Genomic DNA, 16087 nt, shown 5'->3' with positions numbered 1-16087 from the left:
GCAAGTTGAACGGGGTGATACGTGGTGTCCCGCATTTAAGGATAGCAAATCCCAATTTCCTGCGAAAAGAATGGAGATAGTTGATCGAAGAGAGCATTGATGTAATAAAAAAAATTGGCCGCCTATCTGTTCCTTTCGTTGCAAATGTCGACGGAGGACAATAGTCGATTGGCGCCCCTGGGAAGTAAATGCCTCCCTTCTCTTTCCCGCTCACCTCTCATGCTGTTCCTCGCCCGTTTTGCTCCTCCCAAGATAACACGCTAGAGGTTTGCTCAAGTCAATTTCAATTTACCGCGTTCTACTACTCCAAGTCGGCTGCCTCGACGCCAGCGCTGCCGTACGGTGGAGACGCGCGTGAATTGAGGCCCCTACTACAACATTTATAGAACCACGATACCCTACTGCACGAGCGTTACAAGCGGAACGTATAGGTCCCATCAAGTGGAACCTTTCGTAGCTATTGCCGTTCGATTTCTTAAATGCCGCCAGTAGGTAGCGCTGGAAACAGCAGGCGACGGTTTTCTGCCGTTGGTGTATTTCGTTTGCTATCGCAAAAACCAAGCACCCATGGATTTTTTAATAAAGAAATACTGCAAATATTACTCATGTATTGAATTTCTGTCTTAAATTTGTGTAATGTCTTGTTCTCGTTCAACAATGTTGACAAGTATGAACATTGACACCGGATTTAGACGTTTGGATTGGGCTGTGGGTATATAAGGCTATTGCACAGCTGCCGTTTACTTTGGCTGGGGAGCTGAATCGAGTTACAGACATACATACAGACAGACCAAAATTTCTGCGTTTAAGTAGCCCAAGAAAGACTATCTTGGCGAAAATGTTTACTAAAACTCGACCCCAATCCTGTAGCAATTAACACAACCCGCGACTCTTTCTTAAGCCTGCCGAGAACAAACAGCAGGCACCTTTTAGATATTGCTAAAAAGTCCAGATTGCCCACAGTGAATCACTAAACGCTGCTAGATATACGCAATGTATAAGGACAGTATCTTCATAGAACTGGAATGTCGCACATTTGGAAAAACCAAAATCGAAGACAGAACCACTTAGTACTCACCTGGGCACTTACACCTTCGCAAGCAACACGGGCAGGTGCCAGATTTATTGCTATAAAATATTCTTACACGAAAGGAAGTAAAAAGGAAAAAAAAAAGCAACATTCTTTTAAGTATACGGAGACGTGAAGCAGGTGTCGAACTCGAAGAGCCGGTCCGCAAGCTGAACGTAAAGGAAAGCTTTGCGCATCTCAATACCCTCCGCAGAGAAGATAGTGAGGGCGAAAGCCCCAACTCACTAGACAGTTTCCTACGCCAACTGCAAACACAGTGATCACGCCGGCGCTCGCGCGTCACGTGTGCCCGGACGTGTACGCCAGTGACGTGTGTAGTGTGTGCGGGCAACATCGCGCAACTCTGGCCCATATCCTGTGGGACTGTGCAGTGCACCCCGTGGAAGCTGCCGACCTCTACGGCCGGCTGCCGGACACCATAACGAGTGCCGTATATTCGACGGACCTGGACGCACAAACTCTAGCCGTCCAGCAGATCGAGGCTGCTCTCGCCAGGCAGAAGCGGAGCGAGTCGCAGACGGGTGAGAAAGGGACGAACTCCCGAGTACCTTTCGCGCACCGCTCACGCCGACGCCGGCGGGGCCTAGTCCCGAAGACGTCGTGAACGTGGGTGGGATGTGGAGGCTCTGCGCAGCCCGACCTCCCACTCCCTGCTGGCCATAAATAAAGTCTCTCTCTCTCTCTCTCTCTCTCTCTCTCTCTCTCTCTCTCTCTCTCTCTCTCTCTCTCTCTCTCTCTCTCTCTCTCTCTCTCTCTCTCTCTCTCTCCTCTCTCTCTCCTCCTCTCTCTCTCTCTCTCTCTCTCTCTCTCTCTCCAATGTGCTTTTATACAACAGACAGCAAACCACCGGCACATAGCGCTACCTCATGGCAGGGGCTTTCCTAAACAGATAAATCATGTCAACAACGGGTGGCTTACAACTGATACACAGCTTCGAGTACAAACTCAGGAGGTACCAATCATCCGAATCTTTTTGGGCATATAGTGTTGTCCATGAACAACCACAGACGGGAATTAATAGAGCCATCAAATCAAAAAATGAGCTAGCTGTTTAGCATATTGAAATGTATTCAAAAGGATGCATACACGGGATAAAGTTGTTCACAAAAGAGCGGGACCTAGCCGCAGAAAATCATAAAGAAAAAAAACAAAATTCGGAAAAGAAAATATCGCAATATAAAAATTACAAATTCTGCAAGGATGCCTCCAGACAATTCACGAGCAACGGAGACTCAAAAAACGACAACAATAACGAAAAAAAGCACCCTCAGTAAAAAATAAATGCGCGATCTCTAGCTCGACATTGCCAGGTAACTCCGAAACTCGCTTGTCCGTACAAATTAAAACAGCGACATGAACTGCACAGCTCCGTGCGTTGGAGTATTCGCACGGGGCAGCTTGGCTTCGTCCGGCGAGAAGGCATCGTTCATGAGAAGAAGAGGCACTTCCTGCCGGAGGCCCTCATGGGGGCGTCTTGTGGGCATCCGAAGGCGTCGGCAAAGGGCGGAAAGTTGCTGACCGCTTTGTTGCAGTCACCGAACTGCAGCGCGCCGAGAGCCGGCCGGGAGCACATCAGGTAGCACAGCGTCAGGAAGAACATCTGCCGTAGGGCAGCAAAAAAAGGGAAAGATGGGGTTGTCAGTACTCTAACAAATTATGTGACTGCAAATGTCACTACACGTTAAACCTATAGGGCAGTAATCTCGTGTTTGTCCGTTTCGAAAACGTCCGTCTTGCTTCCGTTTTATTTTGACGTACTTCCAGATGTAGACGGGCTTAGGGTTGACTTTTGCGCAACTGTTCTTGTAAACACATTTTAAACGACTAAACTTATTTTAAACTATCTTTTATGTGTTCATTGTTCCGATAGCGAACCAACAACAAGGTGACGAAAAATCGTCTGCTCCCAATCGTCTGCTCCGAGAAACCGCGGCTTATAGCTCCGCCGTGCTTGCATGGCGTCACATCCGGGTGTTCACTTTTAGCCATTCAGGGCTTGCTCAAAACGGACACTTTTGAAACGGACACAAAACGGACAATTCACGAGAATACCGCCCCTGTTCGTCGTGGCCGTTTGAAAGGCCTCCCAAAGGCTTTGGAACCAATCGTTTATTGGACGTTCATCTGTCAACTGAAAGTTTCCATGTAGCACAGGCGTTACACAATTGATGTCACGAGTTTCGATCGTTTACTCGTAAGAGAGCGGCGCGTAGGATTTGTCCAGAAGAGGATTACACTTCAATTTATATCTCCGGTACACTCGTATTGGGAAGCCTGGCATTGGTATTGAGTCTCCTGTGGTATTTTATTAAAGTTATCATAGGTTTAAGCTATCAGCGTATACTCTAGCACGCGTTTTAGGGAATGCCATAGAAGGGCACCGTCACGTCGGTTTTTACATTTGTAATATCGTGAGCTACGCTCCATGCATCTGCAATGCCCTCTTTCGTATGTTACCGGCCTAGCAAGGGTCGGGATGAGAAGCACCCTCAATGTACTAGTGGTGCTTAAAGGTGTTGTGCCACCAAATTTGTTGCTTGTGCATTCTTTGTTGCAAACGTTTTATATTTCATTAGAAAGCATGATACATGCTCTCACATGCACATATTCTGAGTAAATAATTTATTATCGCACGATTCATGTGAACAGGATTCGGTTTCGGTTTCTGGGCGCCGATTCAAGCAGTGACGTCACAGCGTTGCGCCATAGCCTCCTTTAGTAGGTTATATAGGAGGCTATGGTTGCGCGGACGCTCTGCCACGCGTGTCTACCATGCGGCGCTGCGGTACGTTGCGACTTTACTGCGGCGTCTGCTCCCCCACATACGTGCTTCACCACGGAAGTAAACACGCCGACTCGTCACGTCAAGCCGCGACAGCTCCGACGCGGATTCTTTGTCTGCATCCTCGGATGCAGACAAATGAAAACCATGGATTTGCAAACCATAAAAATGCTAAAAAAACGCTCAAAAAAAAAAAAAAAAAAAAAAAGCTGCCCCCGTTGCGAATCGAACCGGCAACGTTGACCGGATGGGCGGAACGCGCGAGACCACTGAGCCAGCGAACAAACGATTCCACTCCGCGATATACGCCTCGAGCTTCGCGATCGCTGCGCCGCCTGCCGCCGCTCCTCCGCGGCGTTGACGGGATTTGCGCTGCGTGGCTGATAGGGCCGCGTGCATTGTTTAGGTTCTGTTTCGCTTCTTTTCGCCTTTCCGCGCCCTGAAAAAAACTTGTTATGGTGACGTCTATAGGCAAAGAGTACGTTGAGGTCACTTAAAAAGCAGCTGTGTCTTCGTAGAGTACGCGATCGCCTGCAAGAGCTACGCGGAGACGCGGTGCTGCGCGCTTCGTCGCCGCTCTTCCGGGCGTCGGCGACGGTAGCAACTAGAGTAGCAACATATCACCCCTGTCACCTCCAAAACATCAGGCACAAATGAATTCTACTGTCGCCTCGTTTAGACGTGATACTGGCACAATGAGAGGTTGGCTTCATTTTGCAGCGTGGACAACGAATGCGGCTTCGTTTCGAATATATACGTCGCAGAAAAATATGTTTCGGGGATGTGATTACCCAATCCCGGACAACAACTTATGCCTCTTATAAGCATATAAACCATGCGAAAATGTTAACTATATTCCAAGCCTAGCAGTGCGTCGTTAAATATGTGCCCACACACCAAGGCAAGTTAATGAAAACACAGAAAAATAAATGCTGTGCAAGTGCGGAATTAAGAAACATATATAATTCTCTAACGGAAATAAAAAAACAGTGCAGCTTCTGACATGCTAAAGACATTCGTCGAAACTTAAGCCAGGTAGGGTTCACTAGACCAACTATACGCGAAATGCACTGCTATTTCGCGAGACGTCGGTAAGGGGGGGGGGGGGGGGGGGAGGAGGAGGACGCTGTGTACAAATGCGGAGCGGAATCAAGCAATGAACGTTTTAGTAATCACACACACACAAATCTTGCGTTCACTTTACTTTTGTTTTTCTACTTCAACGAACAGCTGATCATACGGCGGCCGCATTTTTGGAAGTATACAGGGTATACGCTGTTCAACAAGCGATGAAAGGTGTCGTAGGAAGAGAGTGGTATGTGATAAGGCCCTCTGATTTCAGTTTATGCTTTATTCTGCTGGCTCCCTGTGCCATATGGCGATATTTCGAAGAAGCATTAGTCGCGGACGCGGATTAAATTCTAAGCCAGTCTCCGCGCTGCTCGCAGAGGAGCAGATGAATGTTTGCGGGCGCTCAGCTCACGACAAGACGACTTTGTCGTGTGCTGATCCCCGAGTATAATTATGCATTGTCCATTGTACTTTTGTTGAATATTCCCGAAATTAACACAGACAGCCTTGTAAATGGTGGTGATCAATATCTGAAATATAATATTTGCAAACGTAACTGGCGTGCCGTCAGGCATGAGTGCCCCGCTGATTATGTAAGCGCACAAAACCAATTTAAATCGTTGTGTATAGCCGTAGCATGAACAGCTGAGGAACCAGTGGTTATGGAGACACTGCTAGTAAATTCAGGTCAGAGTAACTACAATCGGCTCCATCACACGCCGGTTCCGCGCCGCTGGCCTGTGACACATACCTGGCGCTTATACAGACCGAATATACCACACTAAGTTCGCGTCAGAAACATTTACACTCTCGTAAACACGCCTCATTTGCGAACAGAGTGACTGCTTCACATTAACATGGATTTCAAACACCCGCACACGGTAAATCTCAGTCGTGGACGTGCCGCAAAAGCAGCGGCGGCCCTTGGGAGCCAGACGCCGACTCCCGCGCCTGCTTTCGAAATGGGCCGCTAGGGGGATTTCAGTGGCGCCCCTACAGGCCGCGCTCGAGGCGTATAGCCGGTGTACTAGATGGAGGCCCATCCTTGGAGTCGTACGTCGGTGTTTACTAGCTAGTTTACAGAATTCCTGGCTTGCAAACTCACATTTTTTTAAATAGCGCTTGCGCAGCAAGGTTCCGCGAAGCCCCCGCGACAGCTTATCGCCATCAACTCTGCTCTTCTGCGAAAGCGCTCGCAAAAATAAGTGTGCCCGGCTGCGACTGCGATTTTGCACTGAAGGGATAGTGCTTGCCGTACTTTGGTTTTACGTTTTACGTTAAAAACCTTTGCCGATACTGATCTCTTATTACCCAAATTACCCTACGTAACTGTTCTTCTGCACGAAACTGACCTTATATTTTCTACAGGCGAGCCGATCGCACACGCATTCCGGGGTAGCGGCGTCGCCGAAGAGCACGGCCGAAGCGTCGAACGCCAAAATACGGATCGCATTAGCGCTAGTGTTGAGTTGTATGGGCTTCATGGAACTTACTGAGTTTATTACCCTCCAGAAACTAACAAAATAGAGCCGCGTTCATTGCGGCACGAATGTTGTCGGGGCGCAGTTTTCGCTTCTGGGTCGATTGACGACGCGTCGTGCGACCAGTCAGGCGACCGGTTTTGTTCGCGTCTTCGGTCGGCGAGTCAGTCACACTACGGCGACTTTCCATCGGCCGACGTGTTTGTGTCGCCGTCGGCGTGGTGTGACAACGCGGTCTGGCAATTCGGCAGTTGGCCGATGTTTTAACGACTCGTCGGCGTCGCGTCGTCGTCGCCGTCGTATCGGTATAGTGTGTCGATACGACCAAGCGACCAAACAAACTGTGGTAACTGGAGTTCACGTTCACGTCGCTCGAGTAGCTAGCGTTGTATGACGTCACAAACTTTGCTGCGCTGGCAATTCACTGACGTCATGGTTAGTGGCGCTAGCGATGGGTCCCGATTTCCAGAAGAGCATTTAGGTAATTTTTAGAAGCGAATTAAAATATATATTAAGCGCTTGCTGTACCCAGCACTTCGTGTTGAGGGTCGTTGCATGCAGAGGAAGCCTACAGCAGGCTTTTTACAGACTTAAAATTTGGTGGCACAACACCTTTAAGTGATTATCGAAGGATGAAGTAGCCTGGGCAAAGCGGACCTAAAGGGAAACTAAAGGTAACTAGCAAGTTGGGCTCAGACAAAAGTACAACTGCCCGGAAGCCCTATCAGCGTATATTAGGCGGAGAAAGAGTCTTTGTCAATAAATTACCAATTGAAAAACGCATTTCATTCCTCGCGCCATTTCATGACGTTTCGCTTGACGTAAAGGGAGGCCGGAAGCGAGTGAGACGGCGGTTTGGTCTAGCAGGAAAACTAAAACCTACCGAGCGAACCATCGCGGCCGCAGGAGCCACTGGTCGCGTACTCGGCTAATACGACAAAACTTGGGGCAAAAAAAAAAAATTGTTTTATCAGCCACAAATTACTGTCCACAGAAGAGCGGAACCGTGAAAGGCCGACGCGCTATACTTGCCACCATGGTGCAAACAAGATTATAACAGGAATATGACTACGCCGAGCTTGCAATAACCGTCGCAACTGCCACCGGAGTCGCGGCCTGGCAGCTTGTGAATGTCGGCACGGCTTGAATTATACCTGTAGATTTATAATTGTTTATTACGTTAACGTGAAAAGAAAGATTTCATGTGTTTATTTGGGAGCTTGTGTGCGCGCTCCGCGTTCTGTTGTTCGTCACGTGACTCTTGGCACATACGCTTAGTCGCCGCTTACGTAATCTCTGCTGGGTGACTAATAGCTTCATTTTGTGATTATTTACGAGATTATTCTGAAGGCACTGCCCCAGATACTGGTATATTTGTTTTGTGGGGATTTCAATCTTTCTGTTTAAAGCAACTTTGGTTTTGTCTTCAGTGTCCCTTTAAAGGGGCTGTGCAGACAAAAAAAAAAAAGAAAGTACTATGAAGACAACCTCGCAAAAACCCTTTCTTGTCGAAAGAAATCCTTTTCACCCAGTCAAGCTCGTTAAGATGACGAGATTCTGACAAGTTCAATAGCCATCGCAGCCATCCGGCCCTCCATCCGAAGGGCCGGATGGCTGCCATCGCAGTCATCTGGCCCCGAACGATGTTTTATTCACTGAGAAATTAAAAGATTTAAGCCATAATTTTGATACTCCCGTGGAATCGTGTGTTTGTGACATCTGCGATGACGTATCCAGGGCAAGTACTGAAGCAAACGTAAGTATGCGGACTATAACTGCAGCGAACGCAGGATTCTGTAATGCCTCGTTTGCTGCCTGTCCTCATAAATGGCGCCACCATACCGCTCTGAACCACTTCCCACCCTCGCTTTGTTTTTGACCAAATTCGTGCCTGGGTAATGTTTGTTACGGTTGATAATACTCGTTTCGGGAAGCATTGGGTATGCTCGGCAGTCACACAAGACAATGTCGCTTATGCCAGTTGGCTAGGGCAAGCTCAAAGTGCCGGACGGCTGTGCAGCTATAACCGGCATAGTGCGCGCAGTACGCGCTGGTGCTTCTATGTTGACGTGTGCGTTCGTAACTTTCACTTGTTACCCCACCATTCTTACTGCTATAACAAGAATATTCATTAAATGCAAGCGCAAAAAGCTCGTTCTATTTTCATTGGATTTTGCCGGCCGCAGGCAATCGTACAGCTGCCCATAGCAAGTTATAGGTTCTACCACTGGAAATAAGCTAATGGGTCGTATGGCAATTCTCTTTTTTCCTATTTATATAGAAAACAGAGAGCGAAGTTTGCGTTAAAAGGGGTGTCAGTGTTATTCCAACCAGGTAATCTTTCGAATGAACCAAACTTGCATGTTGTGTGTATGTCCCTTTTAAGAAGTCAAAAAAGTTGCAGACTGCTCACAATGCGCGTGAAGACGGCGCAGCGAGACTTGTTCCATGTGCACTGAATGTTGCCACAAACTTCAAACAAAAAAAAAAACTGTGTACACCCGCTCAATTTTTTATCAATATCACGGGAGCGTCGAGGATTCTGGTGACCCGCGCCGCATAACGGGGCGACACGGCAAACTCGGCGAGAGTAGCCGCGTGCGCACTAAGCACTGTCTGCGGCGGCCGTCGTCTGTTAGGCTATTTCAAGAGCAGAACGCTGCCTCCGATTTTTAACGACGATAGTCTTTCTTCGGCTACTTAAACCCAGAAATTTTGGTCTGTCTGTATGTCTGTCTGTCTGTATGCCTGTCTGTCTGTGACTCGATTCAGCCACCCGGCCAAAGTAAAGCTCATATTGCGCAATAGTCTTATATACTCACAGCCACACGTAAACGTCTAAGCCCGGTTTATATGTTCATACTTGTCAACTTTGTTGAAGAAAAACAAGACATTACGCAAATATAAGGTGGAAAATCAGTACCTAAGTTGACATCTGCGGTGTTCCTTCATTAAAAAAAATTCATGGATGAATCAATGAATGAATCAATGAATGAATGAATGAATGAATGAATGAATGAATGAATGAATGAATGAATTTTTTTAGGTTAATTCTATGCGCATTCTTTCAAAAAATAAAGATGGTTTGGAGTAATTGAGGAGGTACGCTCAGCCTAACAGCACGTTCACTTAGTTTTGCGAGTCTTGTCACTTAGTACGACGTAAAAAAGGCGCACGTGGGGTGCGTTTAGGCGGCCAAATTTGATAAATGCGAGGCATAAAAGAACACGGCGGGGCCCCAAGTTTCAGTTGTCAGAGTATCGTGACCATGTAATGGGTGCTGTCAAAGTACAGTTACACGCGTGTGGGTTAATACAGGGTTAAGTGCTCGTGGGAGGTATTCCCAATTAAACGTATATTTTACCGGTTTTCTTTAATACTTAAATGCGGCACTGAATTTGTATTTGCAGTGGCTGTAAGGGTCGACGTAAGGTTGCCCGGGCAAGTTTCTATCATGTACGTTAAATACACGCAGTTCAAACTTTTTGTTTCAGTGTTGTAGATGTGGTGTCAGGGGGAACATCGGGGTTGAAGTTTTGATTTTTGTAGGGTTTCTAAGTGTATACAGACGGGGCTGTTTGCCCGAGATGGGAAGAGGCTAGTCGCAGTAGCAGCTTCCCGTGCAACATTTTACCTGATCTTCCGAGAAGCCCGGTGCTGCTTGAAGGTTTCTCAGGTTTGGTTTCAGAGAGGCCAGGGACCTCTTGAGAGCCGCGTAGGCGACTTCAAGGGCCGGAATCTCCGGAAAGATGGTGTCGTGCTCGGGCGCCAGACACGCCGATCGGTTTCCGATGGCGGTAGCTTCCGCGGCCGATAGCCGTGGCTCGTCCCAGATCTTGCCTGACGGGTCAACCATCACCCCGATATTGTCGAGTGCTCTGACGAGCTGCTGGGTGAAGAAGAAGCCAAAGCCTCCGTAGAACATGGACGCTGTCCCAGCCGCGTAGTAAAACGGCTTCTTCAACGCCGCTAGAGGTATGCGCACCTTGTTCGAGACGTAGTCGTAGTCGAAGTACGGCAGCCGGTGGCCCTTAGGCAGGCTCAAGGCCTTGTAGTAGCTGCCTGCAGGGTTTTTAAGCGCAGGTACAAGCTTCCGGGCCGCTTCCCAGTGTGGCATGAACGAGGACATGTTGGTCGGGAGATCGCCGTACATCTTGGAGAGACCGTGTTCATCGAGCAGCTCATCCGGTGGCCACAAGTCGACGCTGCCGCTGTCGATTTTGTCGCGCAGCAGTGACTTCGTGTCGTAGCTCATCCACGAGGCCCCCTCGGTCATGTTTCGAGCGGTGTTCACGATGTGACGCAGCTCTGCGTTGACGGCGGCGCGGGCGTCAGGACCGAAACGCGGAGCTGTGAACAGCGCTGCGACGAGCGTCTGGTATGCGTCTTCCACTTGACTGGCGCAGAGGGCGACCAGAGCGTTGGTCAAATTTCCCGAGCCGAATTTTCTCGGGAACAGCGTCTTGTCGCAGGCCAGCGGCCCGTAGATGTCGGCGAAATACCAGCCAATGTGGTCCAATATTTCCGTCCTGGTGTACCGGCTGAAAATGGCGTCAATGGCTGCTACGACGTCGGTGCCACTCGCGAACACTTGGTCAGAAGGGCTGATGGGTCGCCACGATTTCAGGCTATTGTTGAGCTCGGACAACCACTCGGACGACGAAATGTTCTTGGTCATCCTGCCCAATTCGCTAATCTTGAAGTGAGTTGCCCCACGCGCGCCTCTCACCGTGGCGTTCACAAGCTCCCTGAGCACGAAGGCTTGCATCTCGGCTGACGGGCGGGCACGAGCCGTATCATTCGCCGGTGGTGGCGTCGTACGTTCGCCTTCGCACGTACCGCTCATGAAAATTTGGCTGAACGTGTGCCAGTACTCGTCGTATGTGTTTGATGCTGCGAGCTTGGAATGATGCCGCCAGGCAGGGAATACGTGGTCGCCCGGACCGAGTGTTACGACCTTGGTGTTTGTGGTGTTAAGAACACGAACGCTGAACCACAAGGGCGTTTGCCAGTTGGCAGCGAGATTAAGGAGAACACCCAGGGGACTGACCTGGTCTGGTGGAGGATACGGCCAGGGTATGCTCAGTGACTTCATAAGAGCGCCCAAGACGTTGACGTTTGATCGTGTTCTGTACAGGCAAGCTTCGTGCAGGACTCTCGCTCTGTCGCCGATCGGCAGGCTCCGCTGCCCTTCTTCGGCCATAGATTCGAAGCCTCCGAGCCACCGGACCAGGACGTCGGCTTGCGCAGAGGGTGTCATGCCGGGGAAGTGCTCCGACGGCAGCGGCTTCTGGCTCTGCCAGGCAGAACAGGCGAAAGCGGCGAAGTCGCGGCACGGGTTCAGCGTCCGGTCCAGCCTCGAGACTATGAGAGCGGCGTGGTAGCGGCAGTCATCGGTGCGGCAAGGCACAGTCTTGGCGACCCTGCTTCTGGCGTACAGGCTCAGCAAGATGAGCACGGTGGAGGCAAACGTGGTGACGCCGGCGAAGCACCACACGAAGTTTCTGAAGGACAACCGCCGCCGCCAGCCACTCTGAGAACCCGATGGGCCGGACGCAATCTGCTCGGAACAAGCGCGGCGCATTGTTAGGGGTTACTTTTATTTTGGGAACGATTAGTGAAACACGGACGCCTGTCGTTTACTCTTAACAAAAAAGGTCGGAAAAAGGGTAGTAGCGGCCGTATTTACCAACCCCTTACGAACTTTACTACCCCCGAGAACGGTATGTATAGGTCCTTCCACAAAGTGTGGAACCGCTACTATAGTCTAGACCGTGCACTTAGTAACTGCTGCTTGTTTGATACAAACATTCACTGATAGTACAAAATTATATGAATTATTGAACGTCATAACTACAGCACTTTTCCCGCTCAAAATTACGATTAAAAAGTTTTTGCAAATCTGCATCCTGACTTGTATATGCTCACATTAAAATGCATAATTCTACAATTATCGCTAAAATATTTGATTTTTGCGACAAGCCCACGAACTCTATCAAATGTCTTTCCGATGCTGGCTATAAAAGCAAGAAGAGCAGGTCCATTTCTGAGGTAACTGAGTTATACTTGCTTTCCTCGTGCATTCCGTTGGTTTTTGCCTAAGTGTGATATGTGCGTGTTGAATGTGTCTATGTCGCGCTGCACACTCTGCCGATCCACATTGTCACGCGTGGCTTTTTACTAGGTTATGCATGGCCAGTTAGTAAAATCCACCAAGTATTTAGTTTATTCTGGGACAAGTAACTAATTAGTGTTCTGTTAGTAAGTACCTGCGCATCCGCCGCGAAACCGCTGGACGAAAGTAGTGAAGCTTTGCTTTGAAATCCCAAAAGCCCTGCGCGCCGTGCGTGCTTACAATGGTCCTTCGTCCTCTTCTTCATTGCATGGCTCATCCGAATCACGTGACAATTCCGCGGAAGGTTCAAACATGACTTACAACATAAGACGCGCATCTCGACCTGGCGCTAGCAGGAAAAGTACGAGAGTACAATTAGAAAATAAAAAGAAAGGTTTGGAAAAACACGCCAGAAAATGAATTGAGAGGTTAAAAAGTAGCCGACGGCGATTGTTAACTGGCGGTTATAGAAGACTCGGCAAGTACACCAGATTGTGTAAGACATAAGCTAAGGTTGGATGTTTCACGCACGCCACACAATTCTATGGCATTTGGCAACACTTAGGCGACTCTCCCCAGAAATATACATGTCCGTCTCTCCACCGCGCGTGGCACGACGCACTTCATAGGTATGCGTCGGCTTAATTGGGCCTTTTAATATTGAGGCGCTCTTTAATAATGCGCATTTTTAATGAAGTGCTCTGGCCTATTGCCTCAGGTGCAAAGTTACGTAGATTCGCAAGTGTGAAGATAGTACAGGTCTATGCGGCAACAATCATCTGTGACGATGAAGCCGTAAACAGCTTCTACGAGGACGTCGAATCAGAAATGAACAAGGAAACAACGAAGTTCACGATTGTGATGGAGGATTTTAACGCGAATGTCGGTAAGAAGCAAATAGGAGAAATGTCAGTGGGAAACTTCGGAATAGACAATCGCAGCAGTCGAGGAGATGCAATGGTGGGATTTGCAGCGAGCAATAACTTGAGGTTCATGAACACATTCTTCTACAAACGAAGGAATACTAAATTGACACGGGAAAGGGGCCCCGATGGTACAACAAAAAACGAAATTTACTTCATTTTAAATGACAACCCAGCTGTTATTGTGTAAGACTTAGAGGTGCTAAGAAAGATTCGGAGCAGCGATCATAGGATGGTTAGATGCAAGCTAAGGCTGAATTTTGAAAGATAAAGAAGAGAACTCGTGAAAAGTAAGAAACCTCGCATGGAGACAGTCAGAGCCAGAACGCAGTACTTTAAAATAACTCTTCGACACAAATTCGCGCTTCTGAACGAGCAGAACGAGGTCAGTGTAGACAGGCTAAATGATAACCTAACATCGGCAATCACTGAACCAGCAGGAGCTGTGAGCGAAGCAACATGTAATGAAGAAACTGAAAAACTAAGAAAACCAAGGAACTAATTGTCAAACGCAAGAACATGAAAGTGTCAAGTACGGCGGATCAGATAGAATTAGCCAAGCTGCCGAAACTGATTAACAGGAGTAAAACAAACGACATTCGTGCATATAACATGGCAGTGATTGAGGAAAGGCTGCAAATAGGGGGAAGCTTGAAAGCAACTACGAGAAAGCTAGCCATCGACAAAGACAGGATGTACGCACTCAGAGACGAGCAGGGTAGCATTACGCACAACTTGGGTGAGTTCATAAAGGTAGCTTAACAATTCTACACCAGGCTGTGTGCCAGCGACGTTAGACCAGAGGAAAATACTGAAAGTACAAGCTCAATTTGCGATGTCCCACCAGTAGCTAGAGAAGTAGGAAATGCTCTCAAAGGCACGAAAACAGGAATCACTGAAGGTACGATGGCATAACCGTAGATCTTTTGAAGAGGGAGGAGATATTGCACTGGAAAAGCTTGCTGTACTATTTTCGGAATGCTTGAAGACTCAAAAAATGTCAATAGCCTGGAAAAGCGCAAACATTATTCTGATGCATAAGAAGGAAGATCCCAAGTGCCTCAAAAATTACCTGAGGCCCATCAGCCTACTCTCAGTTGTTTACAAGCTGTTTGTACCAAAGTCCGCATAGGTGATAGCCTGGATTCCCAACAACCCAGAGAGCAGGCTGGGTTTAGCAAAGGGTACTCAACCGCGACGGATATGACGTATGTGAAATCTTCGTGCATCCGGGAATAAAACACCTTCGTGTTAAAAACCGGCAGAGTACACTAAACCCCTTTACACGGCATTTATAGACGCGTTTGATTCCGTACTCATCGCAGCCGTGCTAGAAGCGCTAAAAGACCAGGAAACAAAGGAAACCTACACAAGACTGCCCGTGCATTCCTTATATATGTCTTGTAGAAAGAAGACATACGTAAGGAATGAACGGGCAGGATAACCCTCCACAAGCAAAGCAATAAATTCCCGGTCTCAAAAATGAGTAGTTCAGGGAGATACAATCTCGCCATAAACTATTCGCAGTATGTCTGGAGGGGGTGTTTAGAAAGCTTGAATGGTAAAACATAGGAGTTAAGGATAAACCGAGAGTACTTGAGCCATTTCTGAGTACTTGAGTGGGCATGGGAGCGGCACTGCTGTACCCATGGCTGACATCTCTTGCCTTCGTGTTGTTCAGGTTCTGGCGTGGCTTGTTTCCTGCCTGCGCGGGAGCACAGTAGCTGCAGATTCGCCGTTCGCTATCTTGGGGGAGGCCAAAAGCAGCGACAGTATCTACCGGAGCGCGCATGCCGAATGCGTGGTCATCAGTCCTTTTCATCAAGTTTCATCAAGAGCCACATCGTTTGAAGCAGCACCATCGCAACAGGATATAAGAAGCCCCCTCGTCCGGCGCCACTTCAGTGGGCATGGGAGCGGCACTGCTGTACCCATGGCTGACATCTCTTGCCTTCGTCTTGTTCAGGTCTGTAGCACAACCTCGTTATATGCGAAGCGGTCTAGCAACCGTAGTTTATTGCTGCTCCCATGCCCAAGTGTTGTGTGTGATGTCATCAAAGAGTGCTCTGATGTTCTTGGCCTGCTACTACTTTCTTGCGGTGACGTTGAAAGCAACCCCGGTCCCAACAAGAAACTTGCCGAAGTACAAACTTCAGACCCAGATTCAGACTGGCGTAAAGAAATTATTCAACACCTGCGCGACCTAAAACAACAATCAGGTGTCCTCGCACAAGGGCAGGATAATCTTTTAGAGGCCGTCAACGAAATTAAGACCGCACAGCAATCCCTTGCCTCAAAAATAGTGGCTATTGATGACAGGTTGTCAAAAATTGAGGCTAGATCTGCCGACATCGACAATATTGAAACAGTTTTGCAAACGGTCCAGGAATCCGTTGCGGCAATTACCGAGCAAAACGTTGACCTCCATTCTCGGTTAGATGATTTAGAAGACCGTTCTCGCCGTGAAAATTAAATTTTTCATGGGGTTTCTGACGAAACAGAGTCGTGGGAGGAAACCGAAAAGAAAATTGTTAATATAATAAACCAAAACATGGATTTCAGACTGCCTTGCGAAGCCATTGAGCGTGCGCATCGTCTGGGTGGTCCCTACCAAGAACAAAAGTG

The 16087-nt window shown here is 48.3% G+C and overlaps 2 protein-coding genes across 2 annotated transcripts in view; one reads left to right on the top strand and one right to left on the bottom strand.

Moving 5' to 3' along the window:
• Nucleotides 1-2516: 2516 nt before the first annotated feature.
• Nucleotides 2517-12008, bottom strand: LOC144168447 (endothelin-converting enzyme 2-like). Its single transcript, XM_077697432.1, has 2 exons — nucleotides 10059-12008; nucleotides 2517-2690 (listed from the first exon to the last, which is right to left on the bottom strand). The coding sequence occupies exons 1-2, from the start codon at nucleotides 12006-12008 to the stop codon at nucleotides 2517-2519; spliced, it is 2124 nt and encodes a 707-aa protein (XP_077553558.1).
• A 3176-nt stretch (nucleotides 12009-15184) lies between these two features.
• Nucleotides 15185-16087, top strand: part of LOC144169667 (uncharacterized) — a 104800-nt gene continuing 103897 nt past the window's right edge. The window contains exon 1 of the mRNA XM_077698938.1: nucleotides 15185-15428. Within this exon, the coding sequence (XP_077555064.1) occupies nucleotides 15373-15428 (56 nt within the window). The 5' untranslated portion in view covers nucleotides 15185-15372. The remainder of the gene's footprint in view (nucleotides 15429-16087) is intronic.

The sequence above is a fragment of the Haemaphysalis longicornis genome, unplaced genomic scaffold (genome assembly GCF_048455015.1).
Source record: "Haemaphysalis longicornis isolate Haplotype H1 unplaced genomic scaffold, Haemaphysalis longicornis Haplotype H1 scaffold_2, whole genome shotgun sequence".
In the NCBI taxonomy this organism is placed as follows: domain Eukaryota; kingdom Metazoa; phylum Arthropoda; class Arachnida; order Ixodida; family Ixodidae; genus Haemaphysalis; species Haemaphysalis longicornis.
The sequence above is the reverse complement of the archived record's forward strand: the minus strand, read 5'-3'. Positions and strand labels throughout refer to the sequence as shown.

Coding starts and splice junctions, on each gene's coding strand:
- LOC144168447 (XM_077697432.1), bottom strand. CDS start 12,008: ATGCGCCGCGCTTGTTCCGAGCAGATTGCGTCCGGCCCATCGGGTTCT. Junction 2,691..10,058: donor CGGGCTTCTCGGAAGATCAG/GTAAAATGTTGC, acceptor GCCCTACGGCAG/ATGTTCTTCCTGACGCTGTG.